A 13,701-nucleotide genomic window follows, 5' to 3' on the forward strand; every position below is an offset into this window, starting at 1 on the left:
TTTACATACGAGTGGTTAAAACATGCTAGTAACGATCCTTTGAGAATATCAAAAAAAGTTTGGTATACCTCAAACTGGTATGCCATCCAGCCCTGGAGTTTTCCCGGACTTAAAGGCTTTAAATGCATCAAGAAGTTCCTCCTCCGTAATTTCACCTTCACATGAATATTTCTGTACGGCTGTTTATTTTACATTATCAATAGAAAAAATTATCCATACAATTAACTTTGGTTAGAGGAGATGGAGGAGACAAACCAAAACATATGCTTAAAGTACTTTGTTTCCTCCTTCAAAATATCATTTGGTGAATCATGGGTGACTCCGTCATTTGTTACCAGTTTCAGTAAATTATTTTTGGTAGCATTTCTATGTTGAAGATTAAATAATAATTTTGTGCATTTTTCCCCATATTCCTTCCAGTTTGCTTTATTTTGTATCTTTCTTGAATAAGTTCCTCCATTTAGTTTTGTTTTTCCTCTAATTTATTCTGAGCCTCTATGTTACAGTTTTTATTGCCATCTATCTGTTCTGTTGCTTGCAGGGTTGATCATTTATTATATATATTGTCAAAGAAGTGTGGATCATCATTATTTGGTCCGTAAAGGTTAATGAGCCATATCTGTTTATGGTCCAATAACATATTTTAAATAATCCATCTACCTTGCGTATCTGTTTGGACAATTTGCACATTCGGATCGAAATTACTGTTAATTAATATCATCACCCCTTTTGAGTTTCTTAGCCCATGGGAGAAGTATATTTGCCCCCCCAGTCCTTTTTCCACACAACTTAATCTAGAATTGTTGAATGAGTTTCCTGTAAACAATAGATATTATATTCGTTCTCTTTGAGCCATGTAAATATTGTTCTTCTTTTGTTATTATCTGCTAAACCAGATATACCTATACTTATTTCACCATTACATATATTTGTTGGTGGGACCAATAAAAAGAGCTGGTATTTACGTCTGAGACTTGATGGTGGGTGGCAGCTGCTTGTAGTCTCCAGCCAGGACACACCTCCTGCCTCTGAGCAGAGCGATCCAACAGGAGCTCTCCAAGGCCTGGGCGCACTCGTCTATCACCACCCAGTCAAAATGGTCTACAGGTAGGTTCTTCAGAGGGCCACCGTCATTAGCACCTGGAGACAACACAGACAGGTCATATTATTGTTCAGTAGGACGCCACCCAGTCAAAATGGGGACAGAGGGTCATGTTCAGTAGGCACCAAAGGGAAGGAAACATATTTAAACAGGAGGGCTACCAGGACTTGTCCAATCAGAAATGCAAATTGTCCTTTTTTTGTTGCAAAACATTTTGAAACATTTTATACAGTGGGGAAAAAAAGTATTTAGTCAGCCACCAATTGTGCAAGTTCTCCCACTTAAAAAGATGAGAGAGGCCTGTAATTTTCATCATAGGTACACGTCAACTATGACAGACAAAATGAGAAAAAAAATCCAGAAAATCACATTGTAGGATTTTTAATGAATTTATTTGCAAATTATGGTGGAAAATAAGTATTTGGTCAATAACAAAAGTTTCTCAATACTTTGTTATATACCCTTTGTTGGCAATGACACAGGTCAAACGTTTTCTGTAAGTCTTCACAAGGTTTTCACACACTGTTGCTGGTATATTGGCCCATTCCTCCATGCAGATCTCCTCTAGAGCAGTGATGTTTTGGGGCTGTCGCTGGGCAACACAGACTTTCAACTCCCTCCAAAGATTTACTATGGGGTTGAGATCTGGAGACTGGCTAGGCCACTCCAGGACCTTGAAATGCTTCTTACGAAGCCACTCCTTCGTTGCCCGGGCGGTGTGTTTGGGATCATTGTCATGCTGAAAGACCCAGCCACGTTTCATCTTCAATGCCCTTGCTGATGGAAGGAGGTTTTCACTCAAAATCTCACAATACATGGCCCCATTCATTCTTTCCTTTACACGGATCAGTCGTCCTGGTCACTTTGCAGAAAAACAGCCCCAAAGCATGATGTTTCCACCCACATGCTTCACAGTAGGTATGGTGTTCTATGGATGCAACTCAGCATTATTTGTCCTCCAAACACGACGAGTTGAGTTTTTACCAAAAAGTTATATTTTGGTTTCATCTGACCATATGACATTCTCCCAATCCTCTTCTGGATCATCCAAATGCACTCTAGCAAACTTCAGACGGGCCTGGACATGTACTGGCTTAAGCAGGGGGACACATCTGGCACTGCAGGATTTGAGTCCCTGGCGGCATAGTGTGTTACTGATGGTAGGCTTTGTTACTTTGGTCCCAGCTCTCTGCAGGTTATTCACTAGGTCCCCCCGTGTGGTTCTGGGATTTTTGCTCACCGTTCTTGTGATCATTTTGACCCCACGGGGTGAGATCTTGCGTGGAGCCCCAGATCGAGGGAGATTATCAGTGGTCTTGTATGTCTTCCATTTCCTAATAATTGCTCCCACAGTTGATTTCTTCAAACCAAGCTTCTTACCTATTGCAGATTCAGTCTTCCCAGCCTGGTGCAGGTCTACAATTTTGTTTCTGGTGTCCTTTGACAGCTCTTTGGTCTTGGCCATAGTGGAGTTTGGAGTGTGACTGTTTGAGGTTGTGGACAGGTGTCTTTTATACTGATAACAAGTTCAAACAGGTGCCATTAATACAGGAAACGAGTGGAGGACAGAGGAGCCTCTTAAAGAAGAAGTTACAGGTCTGTGAGAGCCAGAAATATTGCTTGTTTGTAGGTGACCAAATACTTATTTTCCACCACAATTTGCAAATAAATTCATAAAAAATCCTACAATGTGATTTTCTGGATTTTTTTTCCTCAATTTGTCTGTCATAGTTGACGTGTACCTATGATGAAAATTACAGGCCTCTGTCATCTTTTTAAGTGGGAGAACTTGCACAATTGGTGGCTGACTAAATACTTTTTTTCCCCACTGTAGTGTGCCCCCTAATGAACAACTGTTGATATCCACCATCGCTCACCTGTGTTAGTGGCTAGGACAAAGTTGATATCCACCATCTCTCACCTGTGTTAGTGGCTAGGACAACGTTGATATCCACCATCGCTCACCTGTGTTAGTGGCTAGGACAACGTTGATATCCACCATCGCTCACCTGTGTTAGTGGCTAGGACAACGTTGATATCCACCATCGCTCACCTGTGTTAGTGGCTAGGACAACGTTGATATCCACCATCGCTCACCTGTGTTAGTGGCTAGGACAACTGTTGATATCCACCATCGCTCACCTGTGTTAGTGGCTAGGACAACGTTGATATCCACCATCGCTCACCTGTGTTAGTGGCTAGGACAACTGTTGATATCCACCATCGCTCACCTGTGTTAGTGGCTAGGACAACGTTGATATCCACCATCGCTCACCTGTGTTAGTGGCTAGGACAACGTCAGCTCGTTTGAGGACCTCCGTAATGGCCGCAGCTTCCCTGGTCCTCAGCTCTTTCCTCAGCTCTCCTACCTCCCTCTTCAGGTTGACCCGATCTCCTTTGTCACGAATCTTCTTCATCCCCATCTACACATTGAGAAAACATTCATATCTAACCTAGAAGCCTTCCAATACATCCAGAAAATACACTAAAGAAAATTACCTTACTTTCTAAGCTTAAAAGCCTTTTCACAAATACTAATGAATGCCAGGAGCTGGGAGTTAACCAGTGATATGACATGTAGAGTTTCTGGACATTGATATTCTGTATATTACAGTAACTTCTGATACCAAATAATCTGTTATCATAATTTACCAGTCAAATAATTAGAGACCAAGCTGAAGTTAGCGCTAATGGAAACCCATCACACTCACAAACGCTTTCATATTAAGATGTCATTATCATTGATGCCATATTATCAATACTTACAAAAGCTTTGTCGATGTCTTTGCGTATGTCAGCGATGATGTTGCTGTTGTCACTGTGAGCGAGGACGGCGTCCAGTGAGTGTTTCTGAATGGACTCTAGCAGGCGGGCAGGGTGACCCAGTCTCAGCACCTTAGCTTTGGCCTTGACCAGGCGCTCTACCAGGTTATCCACCGCCACGTTAGAACCAGCACAACACAGGACCTACAGGACAAACAGACAAACACCAATAAGAGTCAACATCTGGTCCAAGTGTGACGAACAAAACAATGAACCAATGATTACAAAGGATTACCTAAACCATATTTAAAAAGGATTACCTAAACCATATTTAAAAAGGATTACCTAAACCATATTTAAAAAGGATTACCTAAACCATATTTAAAAAGGATTACCTAAACCATATTTAAAAAGGATTACCTAAACCATATTTAAAAAGGATTACCTAAACCATATTTAAAAAGGATTACCTAAACCATATTTAAAAAGGATTACCTAAACCATATTTAAAAAGGATTACCTAAACCATATTTAAAAAGGATTACCTAAACCATATTTAAAAAGGATTACCTAAACCATATTTAAAGCCAGATTCAGCAATTTTTCAATAGAACATATTGACTTGTGTGTCAAAAGACTGTCATAACTTGATACTTCTCTTGATCAGAATGGACACACCAATGTACTGTATGACATCATCTCTACCTTCTGTCCCCGTTTGACCACCTGGAGGATAATTTCCACCACAGTGGTTGTCTTGCCAGTGCCTGGTGGTCCGTGTATCACAGCTACCTCTCTCTGAGACAGAGCAAACGACACCGCCTCCCTCTGAGACTCATCCAGACCAGTGTTCAGGAAAGACAGATCATCTGAACAAATAAGAGGAGACAATTGTCAATCTTATATTTGCGTCTAAGAAGTTTTTTCAGACAGGTGAATATTTTTTCTGATGTCCAATTTAAGAAGGGTATAATCTGGTGCGCTACAGTAGGCTAATAGCATCTGGTGTGCTACAGTAGGCTAATAGCATCTTCCAGAGAGGCAGCCTTACTTGGTTGTGATAAAGAGCCAGGTTCGGAATAGCCAAAGAGAACGCTGATCAAATCCGAGGCTGGTCCACTGCTGTACCCATTCAGAGTGTTCAAGGCCCTGCGGACAACAAGTATTGGAATATGTCGATATTAGAGTCAGAGTTAGGGAGTGAGGTCGGGATTAGAGTCAGAGTTAGGGAGTGAGGTGGGGGATTAGAGTCAGAGTTAGGGAGTGAGGTCGGGGATTAGAGTCAGAGTTAGGGAGTGAGGTCGGGGATTAGAGTCAGAGTTAGGGAGTGAGGTCAGGATTAGAGTCAGAGTTAGGGAGTGAGGTCGGGGATTAGAGTCAGAGTTAGGGAGTGAGGTCGGGATTAGAGTCAGAGTTAGGGAGTGAGGTCGGGATTAGAGTCAGAGTTAGGGAGTGAGGTCGGGATTAGAGTCAGAGTTAGGGAGTGAGGTCGGGATTAGAGTCAGAGTTAGGGAGTGAGGTCAGGATTAGAGTCAGGGTTAGGGAGTGAGGTCGGGATTAGAGTCAGAGTTAGGGAGTGAGGTCGGGATTAGAGTCAGAGTTAGGGAGTGAGGTCGGGATTAGAGTCAGAGTTAGGGAGTGAGGTCAGGATTAGAGTCAGAGTTAGGGAGTGAGGTCGGGATTAGAGTCAGAGTTAGGGAGTGAGGTCAGGATTAGAGTCAGAGTTAGGGAGTGAGGTCAGGATTAGAGTCAGAGTTAGGGAGTGAGGTCGGGGATTAAAGTCAGAGTTAGGGAGTGAGGTCAGGATTAGAGTCAGAGTTAGGGAGTGAGGTCGGGATTAGAGTCAGAGTTAGGGAGTGAGGTCGGGATTAGAGTCAGAGTTAGGGAGTGAGGTCGGGATTAGAGTCAGAGTTAGGGAGTGAGGTCGGGATTAGAGTCAGAGTTAGGGAGTGAGGTCAGGATTAGAGTCAGAGTTAGGGAGTGAGGTCGGGGATTAAAGTCAGAGTTAGGGAGTGAGGTCAGGATTAGAGTCAGAGTTAGGGAGTGAGGTCGGGATTAGAGTCAGAGTTAGGGAGTGAGGTGGGGGATTAGAGTCAGAGTTAGGGAGTGAGGTGGGGGATTAGAGTCAGAGTTAGGGAGTGAGGTGGGGGATTAGAGTCAGAGTTAGGGAGTGAGGTGGGGGATTAGAGTCAGAGTTAGGGAGTGAGGTCAGGATTAGAGTCAGAGTTAGGGAGTGAGGTCAGGATTAGAGTCAGAGTTAGGGAGTGAGGTCAGGATTAGAGTCAGAGTTAGGGAGTGAGGTCGGGGATTAAAGTCAGAGTTAGGGAGTGAGGTCAGGGTCAGAGTCAGGGTTAGGGAGTGAGGTCGGGATTAGAGTCAGAGAGTGAGGTCAGGATTAGAGTCAGAGTTAGGGAGTGAGGTCGGGATTAGAGTCAGAGAGTGAGGTCAGGATTAGAGTCAGAGTTAGGGAGTGAGGTCGGGATTAGAGTCAGGGTTAGGGAGTGAGGTCGGGATTAGAGTCAGAGTTAGGGAGTGAGGTGGGGGATTAGAGTCAGAGTTAGGGAGTGAGGTCGGGATTAGAGTCAGAGTTAGGGAGTGAGGTCAGGATTAGAGTCAGAGTTAGGGAGTGAGGTCAGGATTAGAGTCAGAGTTAGGGAGTGAGGTCGGGGATTAAAGTCAGAGTTAGGGAGTGAGGTCAGGGTCAGAGTCAGGGTTAGGGAGTGAGGTCGGGATTAGAGTCAGAGAGTGAGGTCAGGATTAGAGTCAGAGTTAGGGAGTGAGGTCGGGATTAGAGTCAGAGAGTGAGGTCAGGATTAGAGTCAGAGTTAGGGAGTGAGGTCGGGATTAGAGTCAGGGTTAGGGAGTGAGGTCGGGATTAGAGTCAGAGAGTGAGGTCAGTGAGGTCTAGGGCGGCAGGTAGCTTAGTGGGTAAGAGCGTTGTGCCAGTAACCGAAAGGTCGCTGGTTCTAATCCCCGAGCCGACTAGGTGAAAAATCTGTCGATGTGCCCTTAAGCAAGGCACTTAACCCTAATTGCTCCTGTAAGTCGCTCTGGATAAGAGCGTCTGCTAAATGACTAAAATGTAAATGTAAAAATGTCAGGATTAGAGTCAGAGTTAGGGAGTGAGGTCGGGATTAGAGTCAGAGTTAGGGAGTGAGGTCAGGATTAGAGTCAGAGTTAGGGAGTGAGGTCGGGATTAGAGTCAGAGTTAGGGAGTGAGGTCGGGATTAGAGTCAGAGTTAGGGAGTGAGGTCAGGATTAGAGTCAGAGTTAGGGAGTGAGGTCGGGGATTAAAGTCAGAGTTAGGGAGTGAGGTCAGGATTAGAGTCAGAGTTAGGGAGTGAGGTGGGGGATTAGAGTCAGAGTTAGGGAGTGAGGTGGGGGATTAGAGTCAGAGTTAGGGAGTGAGGTCGGGATTAGAGTCAGAGTTAGGGAGTGAGGTGGGGGATTAGAGTCAGAGTTAGGGAGTGAGGTCGGGATTAGAGTCAGAGTTAGGGAGTGAGGTCAGGATTAGAGTCAGAGTTAGGGAGTGAGGTGGGGGATTAGAGTCAGAGTTAGGGAGTGAGGTCGGGATTAGAGTCAGGGTTAGGGAGTGAGGTCAGGATTAGAGTCAGAGTTAGGGAGTGAGGTCGGGGATTAAAGTCAGAGTTAGGGAGTGAGGTCAGGATTAGAGTCAGAGTTAGGGAGTGAGGTCGGGATTAGAGTCAGAGTTAGGGAGTGAGGTGGGGGATTAGAGTCAGAGTTAGGGAGTGAGGTCAGGATTAGAGTCAGAGTTAGGGAGTGAGGTGGGGGATTAGAGTCAGAGTTAGGGAGTGAGGTCGGGATTAGAGTCAGGGTTAGGGAGTGAGGTCAGGATTAGAGTCAGAGTTAGGGAGTGAGGTCGGGGATTAAAGTCAGAGTTAGGGAGTGAGGTCAGGATTAGAGTCAGAGTTAGGGAGTGAGGTCGGGATTAGAGTCAGAGTTAGGGAGTGAGGTGGGGGATTAGAGTCAGAGTTAGGGAGTGAGGTCGGGATTAGAGTCAGAGTTAGGGAGTGAGGTGGGGGATTAGAGTCAGAGTTAGGGAGTGAGGTGGGGGATTAGAGTCAGAGTTAGGGAGTGAGGTGGGGGATTAGAGTCAGAGTTAGGGAGTGAGGTGGGGGATTAGAGTCAGAGTTAGGGAGTGAGGTGGGGGATTAGAGTCAGAGTTAGGGAGTGAGGTCGGGATTAGAGTCAGAGTTAGGGAGTGAGGTCAGGATTAGAGTCAGAGTTAGGGAGTGAGGTCGGGGATTAAAGTCAGAGTTAGGGAGTGAGGTCAGGATTAGAGTCAGAGTTAGGGAGTGAGGTCGGGATTAGAGTCAGAGTTAGGGAGTGAGGTCAGGATTAGAGTCAGAGTTAGGGAGTGAGGTCGGGGATTAAAGTCAGAGTTAGGGAGTGAGGTCAGGATTAGAGTCAGAGTTAGGGAGTGAGGTCGGGATTAGAGTCAGAGTTAGGGAGTGAGGTGGGGGATTAGAGTCAGAGTTAGGGAGTGAGGTCGGGATTAGAGTCAGAGTTAGGGAGTGAGGTCAGGATTAGAGTCAGAGTTAGGGAGTGAGGTGGGGGATTAGAGTCAGAGTTAGGGAGTGAGGTCGGGATTAGAGTCAGGGTTAGGGAGTGAGGTCAGGATTAGAGTCAGAGTTAGGGAGTGAGGTCGGGATTAGAGTCAGGGTTAGGGAGTGAGGTCGGGATTAGAGTCAGGGTTAGGGAGTGAGGTCAGGATTAGAGTCAGGGTTAGGGAGTGAGGTCGGGATTAGAGTCAGAGAGTGAGGTCAGGATTAGAGTCAGAGTTAGGGAGTGAGGTCGGGATTAGAGTCAGGGTTAGGGAGTGAGGTCGGGATTAGAGTCAGAGAGTGAGGTCAGGATTAGAGTCAGAGTTAGGGAGTGAGGTCAGGATTAGAGTCAGGGTTAGGGAGTGAGGTCGGGATTAGAGTCAGAGAGTGAGGTCAGGATTAGAGTCAGAGTTAGGGAGTGAGGTCAGGGTTAAGGTCAGGGTAACGGTTAAGTTCAGGCATAGGTTTTCTTACTAACTTTTTCATGCGTTTGTACGTGACATCGTTAGCCAGCTTCATGAGGTTGTACAGAGCGTCTGTGTCCAGGTTGAGCCCGTCTGGTGAGTCCTCACAGGCTACGGTTATAGCTGACTGACTGCTACGGGTCACTACGCCAGTGGCCAGCTGGGAGGACGGCTTACAGCCATCCAAGTCATACACACCCACGATGTCTCCTGCAACCACAGACAAACCAATCAGAGAGTTATTCATTTAGTTTAGCCTATGTAAATAGCCTTTTCATAGACCCGTTTGTGCTTTTTGCCAACTCCAATGGCCATAGAATATATGGTACCAGGCTACCACTGTATGTAAAGTCTTTCATACAGTAGATAATTACATAAAGATGGCTAGACCATGAGCTATGATATTCAACGTTCTTACCGGGTCCAAAGTTGTTGCTAGGTAGCACGGAGACGCCCATGTGTTTTCTGGGTTCTAGAAGGATGAGCGATCGCCCATAAAGGCCAGTCGACTGGCTTCCTATCCGCAGCTTCAGAAGACACACGCCTTTACTCTGGAGATCTTTCAGAGAGACATTCTCCTGCCATAGCCTACAGATACACAACCAGAGGAAACATTCAGATTCATGTCCTCAATGAGGCAATTCATTTAGCAACGAACACAATACATACAGACCAAAACATCTTTAAAAAAACAAACAACAGAAAGGAAACATGGTCAGTTTTGTATGGTTCCTTTGGAAGGGGTCTTCAATACAAAACGACACTGGTTATGGAAGGGGCCACATGCAATACTCTGGCTTCTGGGGCCATACAGTGGCTTGCGAAAGTATTCACCCCCCTTGGCTTTTTTCCTATTTTGTTGCCTTACAACCTGGAATTAAAATAGATTTTTGGGGGGTTTGTATCATTTGATTTACCTACCACTTTGAAGATGCAAAATATTTTTATTGTGAAACAAACAAGAAATAATACCAAAAAAAACCAGAAAACTTGAGTGTACATAACAATTCACCCCCCCAAAGTCAATACTTTGTAGAGCCACCTTTTACAGCAATTACAGCTGCAAGTCTCTTGGGGTATGTCTCTATAAGCTTGGCACATCTAGCCACTGGGATTTTTGCCCATTCTTCAAGGCAAAACTGCTCCAGCTCCTTCAAGTTGGATGGGTTCCGCTGGTGTGCAGCAATCTTTAAGTCATACCACAGATTCTCAATTGGATTGAGGTCTGGGCTTTGACTAGGCCATTCCAAGACATTTCAATGTTTCCCCTTAAACCACTCAAGTGTTGGTTTAGCAGTATGCTTAGGGTCATTGTCCTGCTGGAAGGTGAACCTCCGTCCCAGTCTCAAATCTCTGGAAGACTGAAACAGGTTTCCCTCAAGAATTTCCCTGTATTTAGCGCCATCCATCATTCCTTCAATTCTGACCAGTTTCCCAGTCCCTGCCAATGAAAAACATCCCCACAGCATGATGCTGCCACCACCATGCTTCACTGTTGGGACGGTGTTCTCGGGGTGATGAGAGGTGTTGGGTTTGCGCCAGACATTGCGTTTTCCTTGATGGCCAAAAAGCTCAATTTTAGTCTCATCTGACCAGAGTACCTTCTTCCATATGTTTGGGGAGTCTCCCACATGGCTTTTGGCGAACACCAAACGTGTTTGCTTATTTTTTTCTTTAAGCAATGGCTTTTTTCTGGCCACTCTTCCGTAAAGCCCAGCTCTGTGGAGTGAACGGCTTAAAGTAGTCCTATGGACAGATACTCCAATCTCCGCTGTGGAGCTTTGCAGCTCCTTCAGGGTTATCTTTGGTCTCTTTGTTGCCTCTCTGATTAATGCCCTCCTTGCCTGGTCTGTGAGTTTTGGTGGGCAGCCCTCTCTTGGCAGGTTTGTTGTGGTGCCATATTCTTTCCATTTTTATATAATGGATTTAATGGTGCTCCATGGGATGTTCAAAGTTTCTGATATTTTTTATAACCCAACACTGATCTGTACTTCTACACAACTTTGTCCCTGACCTGTTTGGAGAGCTCCTTGGTCTTCATGGTGCCGCTTGCTTGGTGGTGCCCCTTGCTTAGTGGTGTTGCAGACTCTGGGGCCTTTCAGAACAAGTGTATATATATATATACTGAGATCATGTGACACTTAGATTGCACACAGGTGGACTTTATTTAACTAATTATGTGACTTCTGAAGGTAATTGGTTGCACCAGATCTTATTTAGGGGCTTCATAGCAAAGGGGGTGAACACATATGCACGCACCACTTTTCAGTTATTTATTTTTTAGAATTTTTTTTAAACAAGTTATTTTTTTCATTTCACTTCACCAATTTGGACTATTTTGTGTTTGTCCATTGTGTATGTCCAAATCATTTAAATTACAGGTTGTAATACAACAAAATAGGAAAAACGCCAAGGGGGATGAATACTTTTGCAAGGCACTGTATGTATCACGCATTGTGACCTAAAAGGCTAAACTGACGCTAACTCAACATTGAGACACTTAAATACATACCTTGTCTCCTCGATCTCCGCTTCTCTCTCCTCCTGAAGGAGCTCTAGGGTCTTGGACACAAAGCTTTCCACCTCCATTTCTCACTGAAAAATTACACAAGCATAATGATCCGTTTATGAAAAAAGGTCTTCATAAATACATTTGCTTGATTGATTTCAAAACATAAACACAAGTAGCTAAAGTCTGATGCTCTACCGAGGTTGCAGAAATATGATGACGTGTCGTGGGTACCAAGCTGATAGGGTGCTCCTGACAAACTGTGTAGATAATTCTTACATTTACATTCTATTTGAAGTTGGCTGGCGTTAGGAGCTGAAGGTTGTAACAAAACAAGCCATGCAATGAACGGGGACAAGCTCACAGCTTAAGCAGTGAACAGCTGGCTTTACAACATTAAAACCCATTCAGTCTGTCTACAACAGGCTCTCAAAGGGCTGGATAGACATCATCACTGTAGCATCCACACACAGAATGAGCTCCTGTAGCATCCACACACAGAATGAGCTCCTGAGTTGGGAAATCTTGTGCAATACACCGACGCGTGTCTTGTATTCTAGATCCGAAATGGCCCCCGCCCCTTCCATTCAACCACAAGAGCATTAATGAGGTCGGGCGCACTGATGTTGGGCGATTAGGCCTGGCTCGCAGTCGGCGTTCCAATTCATCCCAAAGTTCTTCCACACCGATCTCGACAAAGCATTTTCTGTATGGACCTCGCTTTGTGCACGGGGGCATTGTCATGCTGAAACAGGAAAGGGCCTTCCCCAAACTGTCGCCACCAAGTTGGAAGCACAGAATCGTCTAGAATGTCCTTGTATGCTGTAGCGTTAAGATTTCCCTTCACTGGAATTAAGGGGCCTAGCCCGAACCATGAAAAACAGCCCCAGATCATTACTCCTCCTCCACCAAACTTTACAGTTGGCACTATGCATTGGGGCAGGTAGCGTTCTCCTGGCATCCGCCAAACCCAGATTTGTCAGTCGGACTGCCAGATGGTGAACCGTTCTGTGAGCTTGTGTGGCCTACCACTTCGCGGCTGAGCCGTTGTTGTTCCTAGACGTTTCTGCTTCACAATAACAGCACTTACAGTTGACCGGGGGCAGCTCTAGCAGGGCAGAAATTTGACGAACTGACTTGTTGGCAAGGTGGCATCTTATGACGGTACCACATTGAAAGTCACTGAGCTCTTCAGTACAGGCCATTCTACTGCCAGTGTTTGTCTATGGAGATTGCATGGCTGTGTGCTCCACTTTATACACCTGTCAGCAACGGGTGTGGCTGAAATAGCCGAATCCACTAATTTGAAGAGGTGTCCACATACTTTTGTATCTATAGTGTACCACCTATCGCACCTTCACAAAAAAAAAAAAAAAAAAGACATGGCTAAAAGACAGACTTGTAAACACATTTACTAGCTGTGTATTGCTGATTTCCATGTTGTCTGTAGCTTGTGAGGTGTGGAAACACTTAGTTGCCTTTATGCATTTTGTTTTGTTGGGCTATTCCTCTGTCTGCATGCTACGTCTTGCTTGTCCTGTGTTGGTCACTGTTATTGGAATGGTTTTTAATAACCAGCCCAGGGACTGCGGTTGAAAATTAGTCGGCACTTTTACTGAAACGTTGATTAATGTGCACTGTCCCTGTAAAAAATAAACTCAATAACGTAAAAGATCCAGCTAGCTAGGTAGGCTAACTAGCTAGCCTACCATAGATCTATGGCTGCTACTGTCATTTAAGAAAATGACACACAAAAAAACGGCAGATTAACAGTGTTAGCTATAATTCCCAACTCCTTATTAGATATCACTTCTATAACGACAGCAAACTAGTGTAGGTAAACAAAAAAAACTACCTGCTAGTTGAATCAGTTTGAGTTGAGCAAATTCATTATTTTCCTCTTCGGTGGAATAATGCGTCATTTAGTTGCAAACGTCTAATGTATATCGCCACCTGCTGAGCTGGAGCGAGGGTTAGGTTGAAAGTTGCTGAATAAATCTACAGACAGTTTATTTTCTTTGGTACCAAAAAAAGATTATTCTCTGTCCTTTGATTTTTCCTAGAAATGTTGTATGCTGTAATATCTGTTTATTTCATTGTGCAACTTCCATGAGCAAAAGTTCCAAATACAAAACTCTTATTTTGAAAACCACAATTGGAGGACCAGGGTCAGGAAACAGAGACTGTGGAGCATGTATTGCTACAGTGTGGGCAGTATCAGAGGGAAAGAGAGAGGATGAGATCTAGTATGAGGGAGAAGGGGATACAGGAAATTAGTTTAAAGAGTATGTTGAGTAG

The 13,701-nt window shown here is 44.6% G+C and overlaps 1 protein-coding gene across 1 annotated transcript in view; it reads right to left on the bottom strand.

Annotated features, from left to right (window-relative positions):
• The window catches only part of LOC311134767 (DNA-binding protein SMUBP-2-like), a 35,296-nt gene extending 21,963 nt beyond the window's left edge, over nt 1-13,333 (bottom strand). The window contains exons 1-9 of the mRNA XM_084168545.1: nt 13,259-13,333; nt 11,407-11,489; nt 9,313-9,482; nt 8,909-9,104; nt 4,917-5,014; nt 4,571-4,734; nt 3,869-4,069; nt 3,378-3,525; nt 966-1,140 (exon numbers count right to left, since the gene is read on the bottom strand). Of these exons, the coding sequence (XP_084024671.1) occupies nt 966-1,140; nt 3,378-3,525; nt 3,869-4,069; nt 4,571-4,734; nt 4,917-5,014; nt 8,909-9,104; nt 9,313-9,482; nt 11,407-11,483 (1,229 nt within the window). The 5' untranslated portion in view covers nt 11,484-11,489; nt 13,259-13,333. The remainder of the gene's footprint in view (nt 1-965; nt 1,141-3,377; nt 3,526-3,868; nt 4,070-4,570; nt 4,735-4,916; nt 5,015-8,908; nt 9,105-9,312; nt 9,483-11,406; nt 11,490-13,258) is intronic.
• Nucleotides 13,334-13,701: the final 368 nt, after the last annotated feature.

This window comes from Coregonus lavaretus (assembly GCF_964263955.1).
Source record: "Coregonus lavaretus genome assembly, chromosome: 9".
In the NCBI taxonomy this organism is placed as follows: Eukaryota; Metazoa; Chordata; class Actinopteri; order Salmoniformes; family Salmonidae; genus Coregonus; species Coregonus lavaretus.